The following is a 19,562-nucleotide window of genomic DNA, read 5'->3' as shown; positions in this document are numbered from 1 at the left end:
TATTAAGTAATATTATAAATAGTGTATAACTTAGGAAAAAATAATAAAAGCGATCCTTGAATGAAAGAGCTAACAACATCTAAAGCACTGAAACGGCATTGTATGCGTCTTGCTTTAACTCAGTCTCTGTTGTGGAAAATGTTTCAGAAGTCTGGATATTGGATGGATGGATTCTGGCAGTTTAGAGAACTTAGCCGGGGAGCAGGAGACAGGAGGAGCGGGTCACATCTGAGGACCAGACACATGACCCAGATGTGAAAAGAGATAGTCATCCAGGAAAAAAGATGTGGTTAACAAAACCTCTGTACCTGTCTTTTTTCATAGGTTTAGGAGGGAAAAAAAAAAGTAACCTAGAGAAATTCTGAGTGAGAGAAAAGCCTAATTCTGCAATATTTATACTTAAATTTATAATTTAAAAAAAAAAAAGGAAAATAAAGAAGTTCACAGTTTCTACAAGTCCTAATAGTATCCTGGGCAAAAAAATAAAAGTTTGGAAGTTAACTCTCTCATACTTTTTCTTATCACTTGGTAATTTCTGTGGAATAGTCTGTTGCAAATCAGACTTCCAAATGTGTGTGTGTTGCTTCTACCTAGGTACGCCCCTCTGGGCATCCTCTTCCTGATTGCAGGGAAAATTGTTGAGATGGAAGACATGGGAGTGATTGGGGGCCAGCTTGCCATGTACACTGTGACGGTTATCGTCGGCTTGCTCATTCACGCAGTCATTGTCCTGCCCCTCCTCTACTTCTTGGTGACGCGGAAAAACCCTTGGGTTTTTATCGGAGGGTTACTACAAGCACTCGTCACAGCTCTAGGAACTTCCTCCAGGTACGTATAGATAAGTGGCTGATTCCTATCAGAAATTGTATCTCAAACTTTACTTTGGACCAGAACCCCCAGGTTCAGGGTAGAGAGGGGACTTAAACTTCCAGGCAAATGAATTGGCTTTTTCACTTCTGAGGCTAATCAGACTCATATGGGATTCAAGGAATGGCTGGCTCTAAACCCTTTTGGGAGACGCAATGGAAACCAACTAGCCTTTCCTGCCCACCATCATCTCCTTCTTCCAGTTGACATGTGCCTGAGGGAGAGGTGGCAGAGTGACTTGGCACATGCTGTTGTGATGGGGAAATAATGGCAAATGATGCCCCACAGAGGAACCCAGAAGCAGGAGAGCTGCCCAATGACCCAGTGGAGAGACCCACACTGTTCCTAACCCTGCTCCCCTATTTATATAAGTGCTGACTTAGTTCCCTTTAACTTAGGACATGGGAGAGGAAGGAACTCTCTGTCCGAAATACCAAACACATGAGGTACAGTCTGAGCTATCAGGACTGTCAGCTGACATGCCCTGTTTTACTGTTCTCAGTTCTGCCACCCTGCCCATCACTTTCAAGTGCCTGGAAGAGAACAATGGCGTGGACAAACGTGTCACCAGATTCGTGCTCCCTGTAGGGGCCACAATTAACATGGATGGGACCGCCCTCTACGAGGCTTTGGCTGCCATTTTTATTGCTCAAGTTAACAACTTTGAACTGAACTTTGGACAGATTATTACAATCAGGTACAGGGAAAGTTCTACATAACGTTTTCTTAAGAATGACTTTAAGTGATAAGATGGTGATTGGGGATTCAGTGAGGAAACTGGTTGGGAAGGGTATCACACATAAATAGGAGGCTGAGGTTTGTAGGAGTAGTTTCGATATTTAGGCATTTTTGATATTTCAGTATTTTTATTCTTTTTTTGTTAAATTACAGATGTGCACATTTATTAATGATGAGATTCTAATAATATAGAAATGTGTAAAGTAAAAAAATGAAACTGTCTTTCCCCATTTTTCTGTAGGTGACCACTGTTAATATTTAGTGTACAAAGACCTTTTCTTGTGCATAGACATACACATTCTTTTTTTTTGTAATTAATGGAACTATACCATATGTACTGCTTGCCACTTGATTGATTTATTTATTAATATATCACCTATAAATATATCTAGCTTTTTCTTTTTAAATAAATACATAGAAATATGTTATATATAGGAATAGAAAAATACGTCTATCTACCGAATACATGATATGGAAATTTTTCTTTTTAGAAAAGGTTAGATTATACTTCAGTTTTAAAAGGCATTAAAATATGTCTTATACTGACAGTATTAGAAAATAAAAACATAACTTGAAAAATTAAACAGGTTAATTTTTAGGCAGTATAAAATAGATGATAGACCACACTGACATAGATTGAGAATTTTATTTTTATGGACTCTATTTTTAACTGTTATATTTGAAGTGTCTAGTGAAAGGTAATTTTTCCTCCCATACCTGCCTCCGATTTCTTAGTTTCCTTTAAAGGCAACCACTGTTGCTTGCTAGTTTCTTTAATATTCTTCTGGAAATAGTCTACACATACCCATGTGCATATGCGAATAAAATCTTCTCTTTTTGCTTACCAAAAGTCAGTATGCACAACAGACCGATAAGTATAATGGAGACTTAAACTTCACAATCCAGATCAGACTCTGCTCGTCATCGTGTGTCTGTGTGTGTGTTATGTGTTAATTATTATTAGCAATTTATTTTGGAGATCAAATAAGTCATATATTTTTGCTTTTTCACAACTTTCTATCATAAAAGTATTTGTCTCACATATAGGAAAGTTGAAAGAATATTACAACAAACGTTTTCTACCTAGATCCAACAATTGTTAATATTTTGCTGCTTTCCCCGCCCCCCCGCCCCTTCTTGGCATTTCGCTTGTGCACAGTTCAGCATGCAACTCCTAAGAATAAAGACAGTTTTCTACATAACCACAATAATAAGAATCTTTAAAATACTTCCAGAATATCCAGTCTCCATTCAAATTTCCCCAGTTGTCTCCAAAATGTCTTTTAGAACTTTTTACCCTAGACCAAATCATATTCAGATTTATGGCTCAAATTTGATTTTTATGTCACTTTAATCTTTTTTAATCTCCATCAGTTTCCACACATTTTTTGTATATATACACACATATACATACATATATTTAGAAGTAAGTTATGTTAGACTGTATATATGTGTTATTGGAAAATGATAATAGTTGTAGGGCGCATTGGTGCATTGTAGGGTGCATTGTAGGTACACTGGAGCCGGGAGATCAATATCTTAGCTCACTGTAACCTTTTCTTGGGCATATATTAGCATACTGGTTGAAAACCCTTGAGTCTCAAAAAAGGTTCAGCTGCATGTGACAGAATTCAAAATAACAAAACAGTGACTTCAGCAAGATAGAACTGCATTTCTCTCACGAGGAGCAACTCTGCTCCACAAAGCCATCAAGGCTCGTAGGTATCCTACGGTGTAAGAGACCAAGGCTTGAGGATCCAGCATCCCTGGGGTGTTACCCTCATCCAGATGGTTCAGGCTCATCACCACCTCCAAATTTTTGCCAATGAAAAGAGGTGGAGTCGCACAGCCCTCAAGCTGCTTGATCACTTTTTATCCATGGGTCATTGGCCGGAACTTTGTCTAAAGGAGTTCCAAGAGAGGCTAGGAAATGTCTTCATTCTGGGCATCTGTATACCAGCTAAAAATTCTAATACCATGGGAGGTGAACAACATGGGAGAACCATAAACAGTCTCTTCCACAGACTTGTTATTTTATTAATACCACTTTATATCTAGGTAATACTTTACTACTTATAAAACATTTTCACCTCACATTAGCCTATCAAATAGATATTTAACAAACTGAGTCCCAAATAGGTTATGTGCCTTACAAACCAGGACCACACTGCCTCCATTAAAAATATTTATAGTGCTACAGAACTTTGTTCCTAATCATTTTTCTTTTTCGTCGATAAATTTGACTTTTTTCTGGCCTCATTAAACCATACAAGTTCAATATCTTTACAGCCTTCTACTTGGACAGAGGAATTATTAAAAACAAATCATTATTGAACTATATACAGTATTTTAGACCTTATAAAATACTTTTAGGTACATGAAAAGTATATAGCCACCAGTTTCTTCATTTAGAAATGGCTATAATAATACGACCAACTTCTTAAAGGTTGTCGTGAGGAGCAAATGAGATAAGCCATACTTAGCATATCAGATGGCACATAATAAGCACTTGATAAATATTAGTTATATGATTTTTTGTTCAATGAGTTTTTTATAAGCTCATTTACATTTTTCTACAGCACATTCTCTTCTGTTAACTTGGCAAGTCAGACATTGTGCTACGTGTGTTTGCAAGGCATACTTTCTATTTGGGGAGATTTGTACACATGTTTTCTGTTTGGGAACTTCTTTTAACAGCATCACAGCCACGGCTGCCAGTATCGGGGCAGCTGGGATTCCTCAGGCAGGCCTGGTCACCATGGTGATTGTGTTGACATCTGTGGGCCTACCCACTGACGACATCACGCTCATCATTGCAGTGGACTGGTTCTTGTAAGTATGCTTGGACTTTGTTCAGGTTCACCGTCATAGGGTGCCCCTCTGTCATCCTAGGGCACCAGGCAGCCTGGCGTGCCTGCCAAAAGGGCTCCACAAAGAGGGGCAGCTTGGCCAGAAATTAAATTGTCTTCATTGCCTGATCCCTGCCCTTATCTGGAGACCAAGCCCCAGACGCCATGTGCATTCACTCCCTTATCAGCCCATGGGGCACATCTGGCTGCTACACCTCTCACTCCATAAAGCCATTCAGGGATTGGGAAACCCACTGTTTAGAAAGCCAGCATAAATCAGCAAGGCCGTTTCTGAATTGCACAACATCCGCACGGTGGCTGGAACAGAACTGCAGGCCTCGCGCACTGGCTCAGGCCCTTCTTCCTTGTGCTTCCCATTCCAATGGCATAACGCAGCACAGATGTTCCCTCTGAGCCCAGCGGGGAGCGGGGCAGCCGTGTCATTAAGTGGAATCGCGTTTTAGCTCTGGGGAAAGTTGCATGAAAAGTACCCTCCACACCCTCAGACACTCACCCGGGGGGGGCCATCCCTTCGCCCTTTTCCTCTCACCCTCGCCGTTGACATTCCCCGCCTCTTTTCTCTCATAAGTTCTCTTTTACTTACAAAAAATTTCTCCCCAGGATTCTCAAAGTGAATGCCTGGAAGGACACAGTAGGTCCTGGAGTCAGCATATGTTGACTTCACTAGATCTGAGCCCGGCAATATGCTCACAGCAAGACAAGGGCAGGAGAGGGTGATCGGCTGAGATCCTGAGTTCCGCTGTCACTTGGATCTGTGTTTGCATCAGGCCCTGCGTGACCCTGGGCAGGTTACTTGGCCACCCTTGTTTTCTCCTCTGTGAAACAGGGACAATAATGTCATCTACCTCCCGGTGGTGCTGTGAGGATGAAGTGCAATGATTCATGGGAAGCGTTCAGCCCACTGTCTGGCCCACAGTCAGCGCTCAAAAATTATGAGGTCTTTTATAATATAAAGCTGTGGGGCTCAACGTGTTTAGTCTCAGGACCCTTTTACAGTTAAAAATTATCGAGGACCCAAAAAGCTTTTGTCTATACGGGTTATATCTATCAATATTTATCATATTATAAAAACTTAAAAATTTGTAAGTGTTAAATTCATTTAAAGGTTACGATAATAAATTCATTACGTTTTAATATAAATAACACTTTCCTAAAAAAAAAAAAAAAATCACTTTCCAAACCAAAAATTTAGGGAAAAGAATGATACCATTTTACATTTTTGCACATCTTCATTTCTGGCTTAATACAAGACAGCTGGAGTCTCCAAATTGCTTCTGTATTCAATCCACTGTGGCATCTTTTGTGTTGTATTGTAGTCTTTGCAAAACTCCGCTAGACATTGATGGAAAATGAGAGTGAAAAGGGCAAATAACATCTTAGCATTATTTTGAAAATAGCTTCGACCTTAGGGACTTTGAGGGGTCTCTGGACCATATTTTGAGAACTGCTGGTATAAAGGAAGGTGAGTTGTGGGAAAGAGAATCAAAATGAAACTTTATATAAAAGGAGAAAAGGAAGGGTCATTCCCCACTGTTGATCCTCTAACTAGTAACTGAAAGTTAATCACCTACTTATAACTTTTAATAACTATTATAAATATGATGTGTCTATTATGTAATGAGATAGCTGGGGGATACAGCAAGCTCAATTTTAAGGGATGCTGCCAAACTTAGCCGGTGGTTCAAAATATGAGCTAAAGACACCGATGTCCACAGGAGCCTCATCTTTCCTTCTTCCTGCCTTTCCTCAGGGACCGCCTCCGCACCACCACCAATGTGCTAGGAGACTCCCTGGGGGCCGGCATTGTTGAGCACCTGTCACGACATGAACTGAAAAACCAAGATGTCGAAATGGGTAACTCAGTGATTGAAGAGAATGAAATGAAGAAACCCTATCAGCTGATTCCCCAGGAAAGCGAAACGGAGAAACCCACCGACAGTGAAACCAAGATGTAGACCAGCAGAAAGAAATGCCTTCTTGAGCATCAGGTGTTTTGAACACGGTCACAAAATGTTTCCATCTCATTACAACCCATTCTCTCCAGTGAACCCCTCACCTCCCCCTCCTTCCCTACTCTGATAGGATTGGGAAGTACTCATCCAAAAACAAGGGAGGATTTTGCAGTGGCCAAAATATATAGTTTTCATCCCACATTTGAAAGTTTTAAATCATTTCATCTTAGTGTTCGGTGATATGGTACTGAGATCAAGTCTTGGTCAGATCTTACAAGTGTATGTGGCACACAATCCTGTAAATGTGATTTTTATAAGTTAAAGAGTCAGACAAATAGTAGGCTAAAATATGGTTTTAAATCAACTTTCAAAATTTAAAAATCCTTCAGAACACAACTCAGTTTAAGTATCAAAACAACTTGATACACTATAATCGGTTATTACTTGGACAGTAGAAGGATTTTTTCCCCTTTCTCTCTGATTTGTATCCTTATTTCATTAGTAGCAGGGCAGTGAACACACACCTAGCACAGCTGTGAGGAGGTGCATAAAGTGGAATTCCCATGTGGCCGTGGACAAGTCACATCTTATGTCTAGGCGTCAGTGTTCTTATCCGTAAAATGAGTGAGTTCCCTAGATGCCTTTGTGGTCTGTTCTAGCCCAGATATCCTGTGGCATCATGAAAGAGCCTGCCCTCCATTTCCCTGCAGAACATCCTGTAGCAAGTCTCATCCCATGGAGCATGGGACTTTCAGAAAGCACATTTATTGGGAATGAACGTTTCTATGTAGGACTGAGACGGCAGTGTGGTTTACCAGGTCCTGTGTCCAAAATGTCAGTTATGCAAGTCACCAGGCCCGAGGCCATTCCAGGAGTGGAATTATTCATGATCACTTTGCTCAGTTCTTCCCAACGGTGAGAGTATTCCCTTCTTTTCTACTCTTCCCAAACTGAAGGGGCTGCTCTGGGAAGGATGTCTCCCACCACTCCTCAAGTGACAGTAGACTTTTAGAAATTAAAATATAAGACTAGCAACTAGCAAGGGTGCACATGGCCTTACTGTGGAACACTAAAGAGCCAGCTAGGGAAGAATGGAGCATGGTTGACATTATAAAGAGAAGATTTTAAAACACCAAGATTATAGGTCATCTTTAAGAAAGAACTTTTTTTAAAAAAAGTTCTTTTTTTAAAAAACCAGAAACACTGTTTCTCTTCAGTTCAAAATCATTCCCCGAGGAAATCTGCATATCAAAGTATAAGGTTACTTCTTACGTATTTTAAACAAGACAAACAAATGAGATCTCTTTCTAGAAGTCTGTGAGCTGTGTGGGTGGTCTCTTACTTGAAAAGGTTTTTGACTATAATCAAAAATTCTTAGAATGAGGGAAACAAGATATTTCTTTGTGTGGGAATTCCACTTACCAAATCATTCGAAACCTTCAGCTGGAGTGAGGTTTGGCTTGGTTTTGTTTGTGCCCTTGAGAGAAATGGGTAGAATCAGTATGAAGATACTGCCAATGTGGTTCCAAAAACAAAAACAAAAAAAAAAACAGCAGAGGCATTAGGTTCAGAAAGAGAATCTCCCAGGTTTAGAGGAGATTAACTTTTTTACCCTCTAAGGAACATCCAGTCAAAGACACAGAGAGGGAGCTGTCGGACAATACCAGCTGTGTTTGAGTTTCTTGCTGTAAATGGTGAAGAATGAACTTAATTATGCTAACAGACTGAAAATCTAGACATACATCCTCTGATATACAATTAGAGGTATTTTTATATAGATCCCAAGCATTATATGTGTACAAAAGTTAACGTTAGGCTGCGGTGGAGTAATCATTTAATGTCAAGGCTCTATTTCGGAAATACACTACAAAGTTAATGTACATGGATGTTATCTTATGACTCCAGTAGAGCAAAAATTAATCATGTCAAATTAATTCTGTTACACGAGTGTGATCTTTTTTCATACTAACCATTTCTTATGGAAAGCAGGTCCTCTAGGATGGTCCTCTCGCCAGCCCATCACAGGCTCTACATATACATGTACCCAGTATGGACTGAGAAGTATTACTTTGTAGATGTATTTTCAATAAAGAAAACTTAGTTTTACATTACATCTTTGCATGTTGTTGTTGTTCTCCCTGAAGGAAAATACATTTTCCATTCATGGAAGTATTACAATGCGCTCAGGACAATGCTGGGGAAGGATACCATGCAGAATTTTTTAGATTTTACTAAGCATAATCTTGCAAAGACCAGTGGAGGGGGAGGGGCGGGTCAGCCACAGGAAAATAAATAAGGACAAATGCTCCCTTGCCCAACTCCTAGAACCGGACTGGAGAGCGGAAATGAGGGAAGCACTTTCCTCTAACAACATGCACTTACTTGTCCACATCAGATTCAAATTTCTCAGATAAATTGAATCATTTCCATGTTGGCATTAGAAAAGTATAAGCCACCATTGGTTCTTCCAAAAAGTGATTTCTTGTCTGACCTTCCAACTAGGTAGATTTATCTGTGTGACTACTACTGCCTTTTGTGAAGAGCGCTAGATAAGATCTCAAAGGTTGTTCCAGAAACAGCCACGGTGCTGGCAAACTGTTCTAGTCACGAAGAATGACTTGTGGGTGACTACTTCTTTTCATCATGCTTTTTAATAAATAATTATTAAATTCCAATACCATGGAACACCAGATTGGAGTTGTGTCTGGAGACTCTTTAATCTGATCCTCTACCTGCAGGTGACAGCCACTTATGGGAAAGGCTCTTAAGCGGGGCCCACAAACCCCAGATCATCCATGTGAAGGCGTCAGTGGGTTCACATGGCTCTTGAAATTATGGGAAAAGTTTTGTGCGTTTGCCTTTTTCCGGGTTAAAAGCCTTTCATTTCCATCTATTTCTCTAAAGAATCTTTTGGCCCAAAAAAATTCCAAATCGCTGTGGGATCAATCCATTCTAACTTTTTCCAAGGCATCTGTGATATTTGAATTGCTGATTGGAGAAAGGGAAGGAAGCCACTTACAGTTGGAGAGAACCAAACCAGCTCAGGCCACCCTGGGCGGAAGGATCCACCTGCACACCTGTGGGACTTTCTGGACAGAGGCAGTCGGATAAGTAGTGCCACGAAGGATAAATCCACGGCTAAGAAGTGCTTCTTCCTGTGCACCTGTATCCTTCCTTTCCACAGCCTAAACTAGGTTTGGCCCCTTCCACGGTGCTTGAGGAGCGGGTCATCAGCCTGTGGAAGAGCTTCGGAGACATTATTAGGTTAAGGGAGTTGGCAGGTCTGCCAGTGTGTGGCTTAGATGATGCGGAGGGAAGCAAGCAAAGATCTGCACAAGAGGCAGTCACAAATCCGTTCACAAATGGAACTATGTAACTTCTTCAACATTTTTTTTAAATGTTGCTGATAAGTAAATACATTTCTAACAAATTTGAGAAATTGGGAGTCTATGTGCTCCCCTGCCCGTGTTTACCCCTTCAGCACCACTGTCCCACCCCAGGCAAGATCCCCTTTCCTCGGCTGGAAAGTCTCACTTTCCGGGAAAATATTTTTTTTCTAAGCCTTTATTCATCTACGCCACGTTGAAAACATTTTGGTGCTGTTAATTGCGTGGGCCTGAAGGGAGCTCTGAGAAAGAAGGGCTCCCTTCCCGCTGAATGGGAGCAGACTGAGGAGGATGCTGTGGGCGACCGGCGCACAGGCCCTGTTCCAGGCGGCCCGCTGGGCACTTGACCCAAGGCTGCTGTCAGTCATTTGGCCTCCGGGGCAGTGCGCTGCCCGTTCTCCCACCCGGGTGGTCCCAGAACTGGGGCAACAATGACCAGCTCTGTGTGGCCTGTTCCGGGGTCCAGACCACTTGGGAGGCGTCATCCCGAAGGCAGGCTCGGAATAAATAAGCCATCAGAAAGAGAGCAAGGAAGAAAGAGCGAAGGAAACTGATGAGCAACGTTCTAACAGGAAAAGTGGAAGAAGAGAACTCTCTGGGATAAACGAGGCCGAGGCGGGTCTGAACCTCAGGAGGGGAGTGGGGGGGGGGGATGGAGGGGTGAGAGGCGGGGTATACCTGCAAAAGCGACCAGGGGGAGCTCGGAGCTCTGCATGAAGAGGGATTCGCTTTAAAACCATATGGAGTTCTACGGTCTTACACTGCAAAGGGAGGATCAATACGCGAAAGCCATCAAGGGGTTTAAAATTCTTCACTGTCCTCATTTTTCTTTTCCTTCTGCTCACTCTGCTTCTCCAATAGTCTCTGCCAGGAGCCCTTTCCTTTCTGGGTACTCGTTTTGTCTCCCTTGTGCTCTGCCTCCCCCACTCTCACCAATTTTTTTTGCCAATCCGTCCCGGATAAATCACTCCCCATTTCATCGCTAATGTTTCCCAGACACAGGCAGGTACTAAGAAAGCAGCATACTAACATTTTCAGCTGACCTTCCCTCATGGTGCCCACAAAACTACTGTCTCAACCTTTACTTTGGACAGTCACATTTTACTGATTTACAAATAGAAGGCACTCTGTAAAATCTGAATTTCAGATAAGTAACAAATGCTTTAGTATAAGCATTAAATAAAAAATAATGTTTTCGTGTGACCATGTCCCAAAATATTACATGGAGCAACTTGCATTTTTATTTGTTTATCTGGCAACCCTACGTAAAGCGAAATGAAGATTCAAAACGATTTATGTTTGCCTCAATTAAGCGGACATTATAGGTGAGTTTGTGGGGTCATTAAAAATAATCATTCTAATTTTTAATTTCTTTCTGCAGGCTAAAAACAAGCTTTAAAAGGCCATCCAGATCCGGGACATTTCCTATTATTTATTTGTTCTGGAGAATTTATCACTCATTATGTGCTTATAAATCTGTGGCTACACTTAGAAAGCCTGATCAATCACCTTTAAGACTTCACAGAACAGTCTTAAATAAATTGAACACTGTTTCAGTTATCCATGCTTGAAATATTTTAAGTCTCACATCTGTTTTCTTTTCTTCTCTTTTCTGTTTTCTCTTCTCCTTCTCTCCTTTCTCCTGCCCCCGCCTCCTTCAAACATAAAATATTTGCTGTAATCTATTACAGAGCTGAAAAATTTAGCATTCACATATTGTTTTCCAATGATGAACACGTTTTTTTCATTTGGGGTGCTCCTTTTAGAAAATCACCCATATTTTTTTTTTCACAGTGTGCTGTTCAAAGACCATTGTTTTCCAGTCACTGTAAAGTTGGGAATGAGGCATTTTTTCAAAGTCTCTTTAGGAAACTCCAGCCTCCACGGATGGGCATTATTCCCACGAGTCCCTTCTTTAAGCCAAGGTTATGAAAAGCAGGACCCAACTGGTACTGCAGAAGGAGAATAAAATATGACCCTTAAAATCATAAACTCTTTTTAAATAATCATATACGTGCAGCCATGTTAAAGAGATCAGTGAGTCTCAAAGAAGACAATGTCAGATGACAACTTTTGGATTTCTTTTCCAACTCTTTAGGTTCAGGGGATCACACAACATCCTGAAGGCAGCCAACGAGGAGTTTGCAGACACAGCAGGAGAAAATAAAGACTATCCAGGGGTCAAGTCAACCCCAAAAGGAACTGATGAGGGGTCTGCCCTGGGGAGAACTTAGCACTCAAAGATTCTGTCAGCAATACAATTCTGAAAACTGTCACCAAATGCCACTCTCTTGGCCCTACAGTGCCTCTGAGAGTTATCATTTCATTTCAGCTGCTGATGAGTTGTTAGCCAAAAAAGTAGAAACCTCGGGAAACTCTGCACGTTTGTTAGAAAACTTACATAGCAAAACTAAAAATAGCTTCCTGCTGCCTCAAACGTAAAGGCCTTCCGCTTCTGAGTGCTGGATGAATCCAAACTTGTACACAGTGCTGGGCTGAATCTGTGCCTGTCACAGCTGACTTCTTGAGCCGTTTCATCAGGGTCCTTGGACCATCCTGATTAACATGATCTTTCAACAGCGTGTTAATGGTAGTTTTAACGCGGCTTCTCCCCTTGGCAGGTAGAGTGGAAAGCAGAGCTGGATGAGGAGATGTGAGTTCTAGTCTCTGACTTGCTTTTAACCAACAGTGGTACCGTGACCCAGTCATTCAGACTCCCTGGGCCTCCTCATCTGTGCGTGTGGGGCTGGATGAGACCCACAGTCCCCAAACCAGTTTTCATATCAGATTCCCATATATTGGAGGAGGTGTTAAAGTAGGATTCCGTGGTCAAATAAGCGTGGCACGTGATAGATTCAGTTCCAACTTCCTCATCATAAATGAGTAGAATCATACCTTCTCAAGAGAGTGTAGTGAGAATTAAATAAATGATAATATAAAATTCTCAGCAAAGTTTCTATCACTTAGGAAGATTCTTAAGATGTTTAGAGCACAATGGGCTCAGTGCAGGAGGAAGGGGCGTGGAGGTGACATTGGAGGAGGGGAGAGAGGTTCCTGCTCCTTCTGGGCCTGCTGTGAGCAGGACGGAACTCCCCGAGGAGAACACAGACCCACGTCTTCTGGGAGGGAGGCTCTGCAGAAGCCTGTCACCCCTGGAAACCGGCATCATGAGAAACTGCCAGGCCTCTTCCCAGAGGGGCCTGGGCCTCTGCGCCCGGGGCGGACCAGCAGTCCCTGCCAGTCTCCTTAGAGGCCTTTGTCAGGCCAGCTCTCCCAGCAGCTTCACACTGCATGGAGGTTTTGTGAAGGGCACAATTCGACACTCTGAGGAGACCACCCAGCTTCCTCCAAGTCTCCCAGAGAACAAAACTGCCCCTCTGTGTGCCAACGACCCCCTCTGCCCGGCCGCCTCCCTGCCAAGGGGAAGTGGAGAGGCGGTCAGGCCCCGCTCTGTGGGAACCCAGGGGACGGTGTGCTAATGAGCTGTCCCCAGCTCCAGGCCAAACACGCTGTCCCTGGGATGCTGCTGCCACCCTGTGGCAAAGGTCTTTCTCTAGGCTTTTAAGGGTCATGCCAGACCAGACTTCACGGAAACAGAGAGCATTTACTAGAAGCTCATTACTATGGACCCGAGCAAAGGCTGTAGAGACAGATGATAGTTCAGAAGTCTGAAGAAAAAAGGAACTTGAAGCATTCTGTGTCTACAGCAGTGGTTCTCAAAGTACCTTAGAAATGCAAATTCTCAGATCCCACACTGAAACTGCCAAATCAGAAATTCAGAGGCCAGAGCCCAGTGCTCTGTTTTAACAAGCCCTCCAGGCCATTCTGATGCCCACTAAAGTTTGAGAACTACTGATCTAGAGTGTTCTTATAGACCAGATGAGGACTCTTGATTTTATGGGAGGTGTAATGGGATGACACTGACAGTTTAAAAGGCAGAAGATCCTTTATTTCAGACTTCTCTGTTTCTTCTCCAAGCTGACAATCCCAGTCTTTGCTCACCTAAATTATCTCCTTTGGATGACTTTCTATTTAACTCTGGGTGACCTTCTGTTTAAATGCTCAGCATCTTTCAATGCAGTCCCCTAGACTTTCTCCTCCCTGCCCTCTTCTCCACATTCTTAATCCAGCCCTTGCTCCCACCAAAGCAGAGTCCCTGTCAGACCCACTGGCTCTCAACCTGACATCCACACGGCACAGGAAATGAGATTGTGGTCTCAGACACACAAATCACACAGTCTGTTGATGCAGGGCAGCCTAGCACAGTAGGGGAGAAGGGTCAGAGCTCCCTGTCCATGGTGCTCCCTCTTCTCCTCAACTTACGTAACACCTACCCTCTCTGCCAAAAAAACTCCTCTCCTGGCCTCCCTTCTTCTAGCCACTCTACGGAAAGGATGCATTTCTGTCACCCACTCTCTTCCTACCTGAGTATCCCAATGAGAACTCTATGGTCTGGTTTATCAGGCCTGGGTCTTGATTACCTAAGGAAGGAAATGAGGGAATTTAGAAAATCTTTCTTCACGATGCCTGCTCTCAAGTCTATTGCCTTGAAATAAGATCCTATTTTGAGAATCAGAATGTGAATACTATTGATCTCTTTCTTCTGTAATTATCCTAATTTCTTGAGGCAGATGAGTGCCCTTGTCTGGCTTGATAGGAAATATTCAAAAAAGAAAAAATATCATGTCAATTTTTCCCACCAAAGTACTCTAATATTTTTTATTATTATTATTATTGAAAAATGAGGCTTCGAAGTGAGAGAGCAATTTCACTGGGCTACTTTTTCATTCAATGGATTTTCCCTGTGTCTTTTCGTAGACTAAATTTTCACTTCTGCTTCAGAAGTCCTTCTTTCTCTTTTTGAGATTTATTTATTTATGAAATTCGAACTACTTTGGGCTTTTATGTCTGGCCTAGGGTTTTTCCCTCCTCAATGTCCTCTATTTTCCCTCCCATGAGGTTGTGACTTGCCCTAGGACATGCTGCCAGGTCACCCTGGACCTCTTGGTTGCAGTTAGAGGCCCCATGAGAGAAAAGACCGTGGACTCACTATGGAGAAAATGCCGAGGCTTCTAGAGCTCAGACCCTGTAAAGGAATCCACTTCTGCTTCCAGCCCCTGAATCAAGTCTGGCCATTTGTTTTGGGTAAGAGCCTTCTTTAAGTGGAGAAAAGGCTCGAAGTAAAAATAATGAAAACATTTTTCAAATCTTCCCCCTAAAAGATCAAGGAAAACCTTGACGTAGGAAAGAGGCCACCATTTACTATTTGTTCCCTGCCCAAATGGGAATCAGAGACCGAGGTGGCAATAATATCTCTCGAAGTAGCCGATCGAAGCAAAATGGCAAAAGTCCATCACCCATGTATGTCAAACTCTCAGACTCCAAGCAGATGCTTCCCCATTCCCGCCTTGTCCCAGCTATGCGCTTATGAGACAGTGAGTCACCCCAGAGGGAGCACGTGCTTTGAAGCGAGGCGCTCCTAATTCAAACCAAACCCCTTCACTTACACACCGTGTGTCCTAAATCAGTGAGTTCACTTCTCTAAACCCAACATTTCCTCCTCTGGACCAGTATCATTGGGTTCATGGAGTTTTCTGGGGATTGAATTAGATAATACCTAGCACACACATGTGCTCGATACCGTGCAGCTATTGTCGGGGCTGAAATACAGCTGAAAATCAGTATGCCGGTAGTTATCACTGTGACACCTTTGACTGGTTAGCATCTGTGGTTCAGCAATTGTAAAGTATTTTTACTATCACCTTTGACTATTGCTAGTATGGATGTTATTATTACTTTGGGGTTTTTGTCGTTGTTGTTGTTTTGTTTGTTTGTTTGTTTTAACGCCTGCAGCACCTGGTCTTCCAAGGTGATCTCCCGTCCATGTATTAACCAGGCCGTACCCTGCTTAGCTTCTAAGATTAAATGAGAGCGGGCGCATTCAGGGTGGCATGGCTGTAGGCATGTTATTATTACTTTTGTTTTCATACTGTGGGCCCAGTGGCTTTATCTGGAAAGAGAGAAATCTTGCCACAGGATGGCAGCAAACAATCGCCAAAGTCCTTCCCAGCTCTAAACTTTCATGAATCCATGAAAATGATCTATAGTTGGAATCAAGTCAGGCCAAAAAAGAGTGAGCTGCAAAACCAGCCAGTTGTGAGAGCCAGGAGGAGCATCTTTCCCTGCTCCTTCCCATCCAGGCAGGAATCTGTGAGTGCCCTTTTGAGAGTCTAGAGCTATTCCCGAGGCTCACAGGATTTCTGCATCTCCTTGCCTTCCATCTCTTTAATTCTCTGTTCTCCCTTGATTGCATACAACCACTCTCTCTTTCTCTCTCATATTCTCTCTCTCTCCTAGCCCTCAGATGGAGGACTCAGACAGCCTACTGGTTTTCCATTTCTCTTCCCACTAAGGCATCCTCTCTCCGATCACCACTCCCCTGGCTCTGTGCTCTGAAGCAATGCCCACACCGCCAAGCCCAGGATCTTGAAACTCTCAATTCCAACAGAGCTCCTACTTGTCTGTAGGGAATTGGACTGCTGAGTCCTAGGCCTGATAACCAACCAATCATCAACATGTGTTTACTGAGTGAGGCAAATATGCCTAATTCTGAGTTAGACATTGGGCAGGGCCACGAAGAAGCAAGGTTCCAGGATTGCTGTGGCTTTGTGCCCCAGCTCTGGCCGAAGAGGGGTGAGTTTGAATCTTGCCCCTGCTGTTTGCTAACCGTGTGAACTTGGAGAAGTTTTATATCCTCTCTGAGCCTCGGTCACCTCATCTGTAAGACAGAGATATAAAAACATCTATCTTGCTATGGTAGCTAGCTGTGAGGGCAGGTGCTCATGCATACATAGAGCAGATAATCACAAAACAAGAGGCATTTATCTTAAAACAAGTTCAAGGAATTTACAATCTAATGAAGAGGAGAGATATAAGTACATCAGAAGAAAACAATACCGGTGGTGGTATGGATTCTTATGCCAGGATTTCAGAAGAGCTGAAGTTCTAGGTCATCCGTCTCTTCCTCAGGTAACATATGAGGTAACATATAAAGTAACATAACTCTCTCAGGCTGAAAAAACCTATATAAGCAGTTCTGTTACAAAATAGATCACAGTACTCTGATGATCAGTATTTATTACCTTGAACATTAAAAAGTCGGTTTTCCCAGCTCCTCCCTCAGCACCTCACAGGACTTCTTGGCTAGAATTCTCCAGATAGCATGTATGTCCTAAGCTCATTCATAATTGTGCATGAATTTGGCAATATTTTGAGCACTTACTGTGTAACAGCTAAGCACAGGTCCTAGCAAGGGAAATCATTAAATGAGTAATAGTATTCATGTGATAAGTACGAGGAGAGGGATAGACAAGGGAATTCCCGAGAAAGCATCACTGTAAACTGGACAGACCTCTCAGAGGCATTATCCCAGCACTCTACCTCCCAGTGTGGTTATGCCTGAACTACACACGCGGGTTCGCTCTCTCCCCAAGGATTTCCAGTCACAGGTTTTCGTATTAATCCCCCTTCCACATCAGAGTGCACTCACTTAGTTAAATTGTAAAGTTCTCTAACCGCACATAATATAAAGCCTTTCAAGTACAGATGAGGAAGACATATATTGAAAACTTGTTGTGGGTACAACGGTCCTGTGAAGAGGCACTATTATATCCATTTTATACACAAGAAAGTGGAGCTTCAGAGAATAAATAACTTAAGGCAAAGTTGCAATATGAGTTCAGTTTCATATCTAAAGCAGGGGTCTTCTCCCCTTAAAATAACCCTGGAAATCAACTCTGATCAAGCCCTGCAAACCCAGGACTTCTTCTAAAACATATTATATGATAATCTCCTGGGCCATTGTTTTCCAAACTGTGGGTCATCAATTGGGTGGGTCCCAATTAGCATTTTTTTTTTAATGAAAGAATAGAATAGAATAAAATAGAATAGGTCAGAGTGCCTCACATGTTGTATTGTTTCAGGAAATTTTTAGTTTAATTGTATATGTGTGTGTTTTCATTGTGTATGTATAGGTTTGCATTGCGAGTAAATTACATTTCGTGATTAAAAAGTTTAAAGCTACAGCTCCAAGCCTTTGCTGATCAATAACCAATAATCAATCAATAACTTTCTCACTTCGTGAATGTAAGAGTTTGAGTACCTTTAGGTTTCCACAACTGACCACCCTCAAGGAACTTTCATCTTCCAAATACAAATCGTTCCTTAAGAATGATATTTGGGCTTTTATCAAAGAAAGAGCCAAGTGTTCTCCCACCACATATTTTCCAAATTCGGATCTGGACTCCACGAACACATGTTCCTCTGACCCAGCCACCCAAAAATCACTCCATATGCAGGTGAATTTGAAGGTGGGCTCCATGACCAGGTTAAACTTCTCCTAGTGGAACCTGCAGGTGCTGCATGCCAAATGAAGACATGCTCCCTGGCCCTGAGCCCTGGAAACAGAAGCAAGGGGAGGAATTCCTTGTTAGTACTGACATCTGGTGGCCGTCATGAGGCCAGCACCCCAGGATCTGGAACTTAAAGCTTCCACCTGGTCCCAGCCCTGATGCAGATGAATTGATTCTTCATGTCCCCGCACCCCTCCTGGATCACCTCCCTTTTCCTTGTAGCTGGATACAGCAAGGTAGAGTGAAAAGACATCCCACATAGCCAGCGTCCATCATCTATCACGCGAGCCTGTGTCAACTGAAACTCTGTAAGGCTCAGCCGTAAGATGGGGATAAGAAAACGGTGGCCTGCAGTGAGCATGGGGGCATCTTATTTTATTTGACCCTCAGAACAACTCCTTTAATGTCAAGTGCCAGATTCCGTTTAGGCATTCAAAAAACATTGGTTCTTAATTGATAGTTTCCAGATGGGAGGGAGGTTGGGAGCCTGAGTAAAAAAAGGTAAAGTGACTAAGAAGCACAAATTGGTAGTTACAAAAGTCAGATGAATGTAAAGTACAGCAGAGGGAATATAGTCAATAATATTGTAATAATGATTTATGGTGTCGGGTGAGTACTAGCCTTGTCAAGTGATCACATTAAGATATATAAATGTCTAATCGCTACATCCTGCATCTGAACCTACTATAATGTTGTATGTCAATTGTAATTGAAATTTTTTAAAATAAGTTTTAAATATATATATATATATATATATATATATATATATATATATATATATATACACACACACACATTTTGGGCTTATGGTATTATCTCTTCTACAGCAGATAGAATGTCCTTCAACATCTATATATACGATATATATATTTACCACAAGAAAACTTCAACAACTTTTTAAAAATTGAGGACTTTATGACACTTTTGATAAAAGAGGCCCTTTGGGAGTATTGTATAAAATAAAAAGGGCAGGAATTATTGGCTCCAATAAATGGGGACAGCAGTTGGCCAACCCAGTCCTTGGATACTGTTCCTTTTTGTTAATAAGCTGTATTATTCTCCCATTGCTGCTGCACCAAATGACCACAAATTCTCTTGCAGTCTTTATTCTCTTACAGTCCTCGATGTCGGAAGCCTAAAATCAAGATGCTGGCCAGGCTGCATTCCTTCTGGGAGCTTTTGGAGAGAATCTATTTCCTTGCCTTTTTCAGTTTCTTTTTTTTCTTTTTTCTTTTTTCTTTTTTTTTTCAGGTGAGGCAACACTTGGTTGACCTCACAGATTGCAAGGACCTTCTCAGCTTACACTCCCTTATTTTTTTATTTATTTATTTTTTTTTA

At 42.1% G+C, this 19,562-nt stretch overlaps 1 protein-coding gene across 3 annotated transcripts in view; it reads left to right on the top strand.

Annotated features, from left to right (window-relative positions):
• The window catches only part of SLC1A3 (solute carrier family 1 member 3), an 80,903-nt gene extending 72,365 nt beyond the window's left edge, over positions 1 to 8,538 (top strand). For 2 of the 3 annotated variants that reach the window (XM_039842645.1, XM_039842646.1), the window contains exons 5-8: positions 595 to 828; positions 1,370 to 1,564; positions 4,303 to 4,437; positions 6,226 to 6,430. In XM_039842645.1, the coding sequence (XP_039698579.1) occupies positions 595 to 828; positions 1,370 to 1,564; positions 4,303 to 4,437; positions 6,226 to 6,430 (769 nt within the window). Of the gene's footprint in view, positions 1 to 594; positions 829 to 1,369; positions 1,565 to 4,302; positions 4,438 to 6,225 lie in introns of all 3 variants that reach the window. The other variant, XM_039842643.1, reaches the window with a different exon arrangement.
• Positions 8,539 to 19,562: the final 11,024 nt, after the last annotated feature.

This window comes from Pteropus medius, unplaced genomic scaffold (genome assembly GCF_902729225.1).
Source record: "Pteropus medius unplaced genomic scaffold, Ma_sr-lr_union100, whole genome shotgun sequence".
Classification (NCBI taxonomy): Eukaryota; Metazoa; Chordata; class Mammalia; order Chiroptera; family Pteropodidae; genus Pteropus; species Pteropus medius.
Note: the sequence above shows the minus strand (reverse complement) of the source record. Positions and strands in the feature narration are given on the sequence as shown.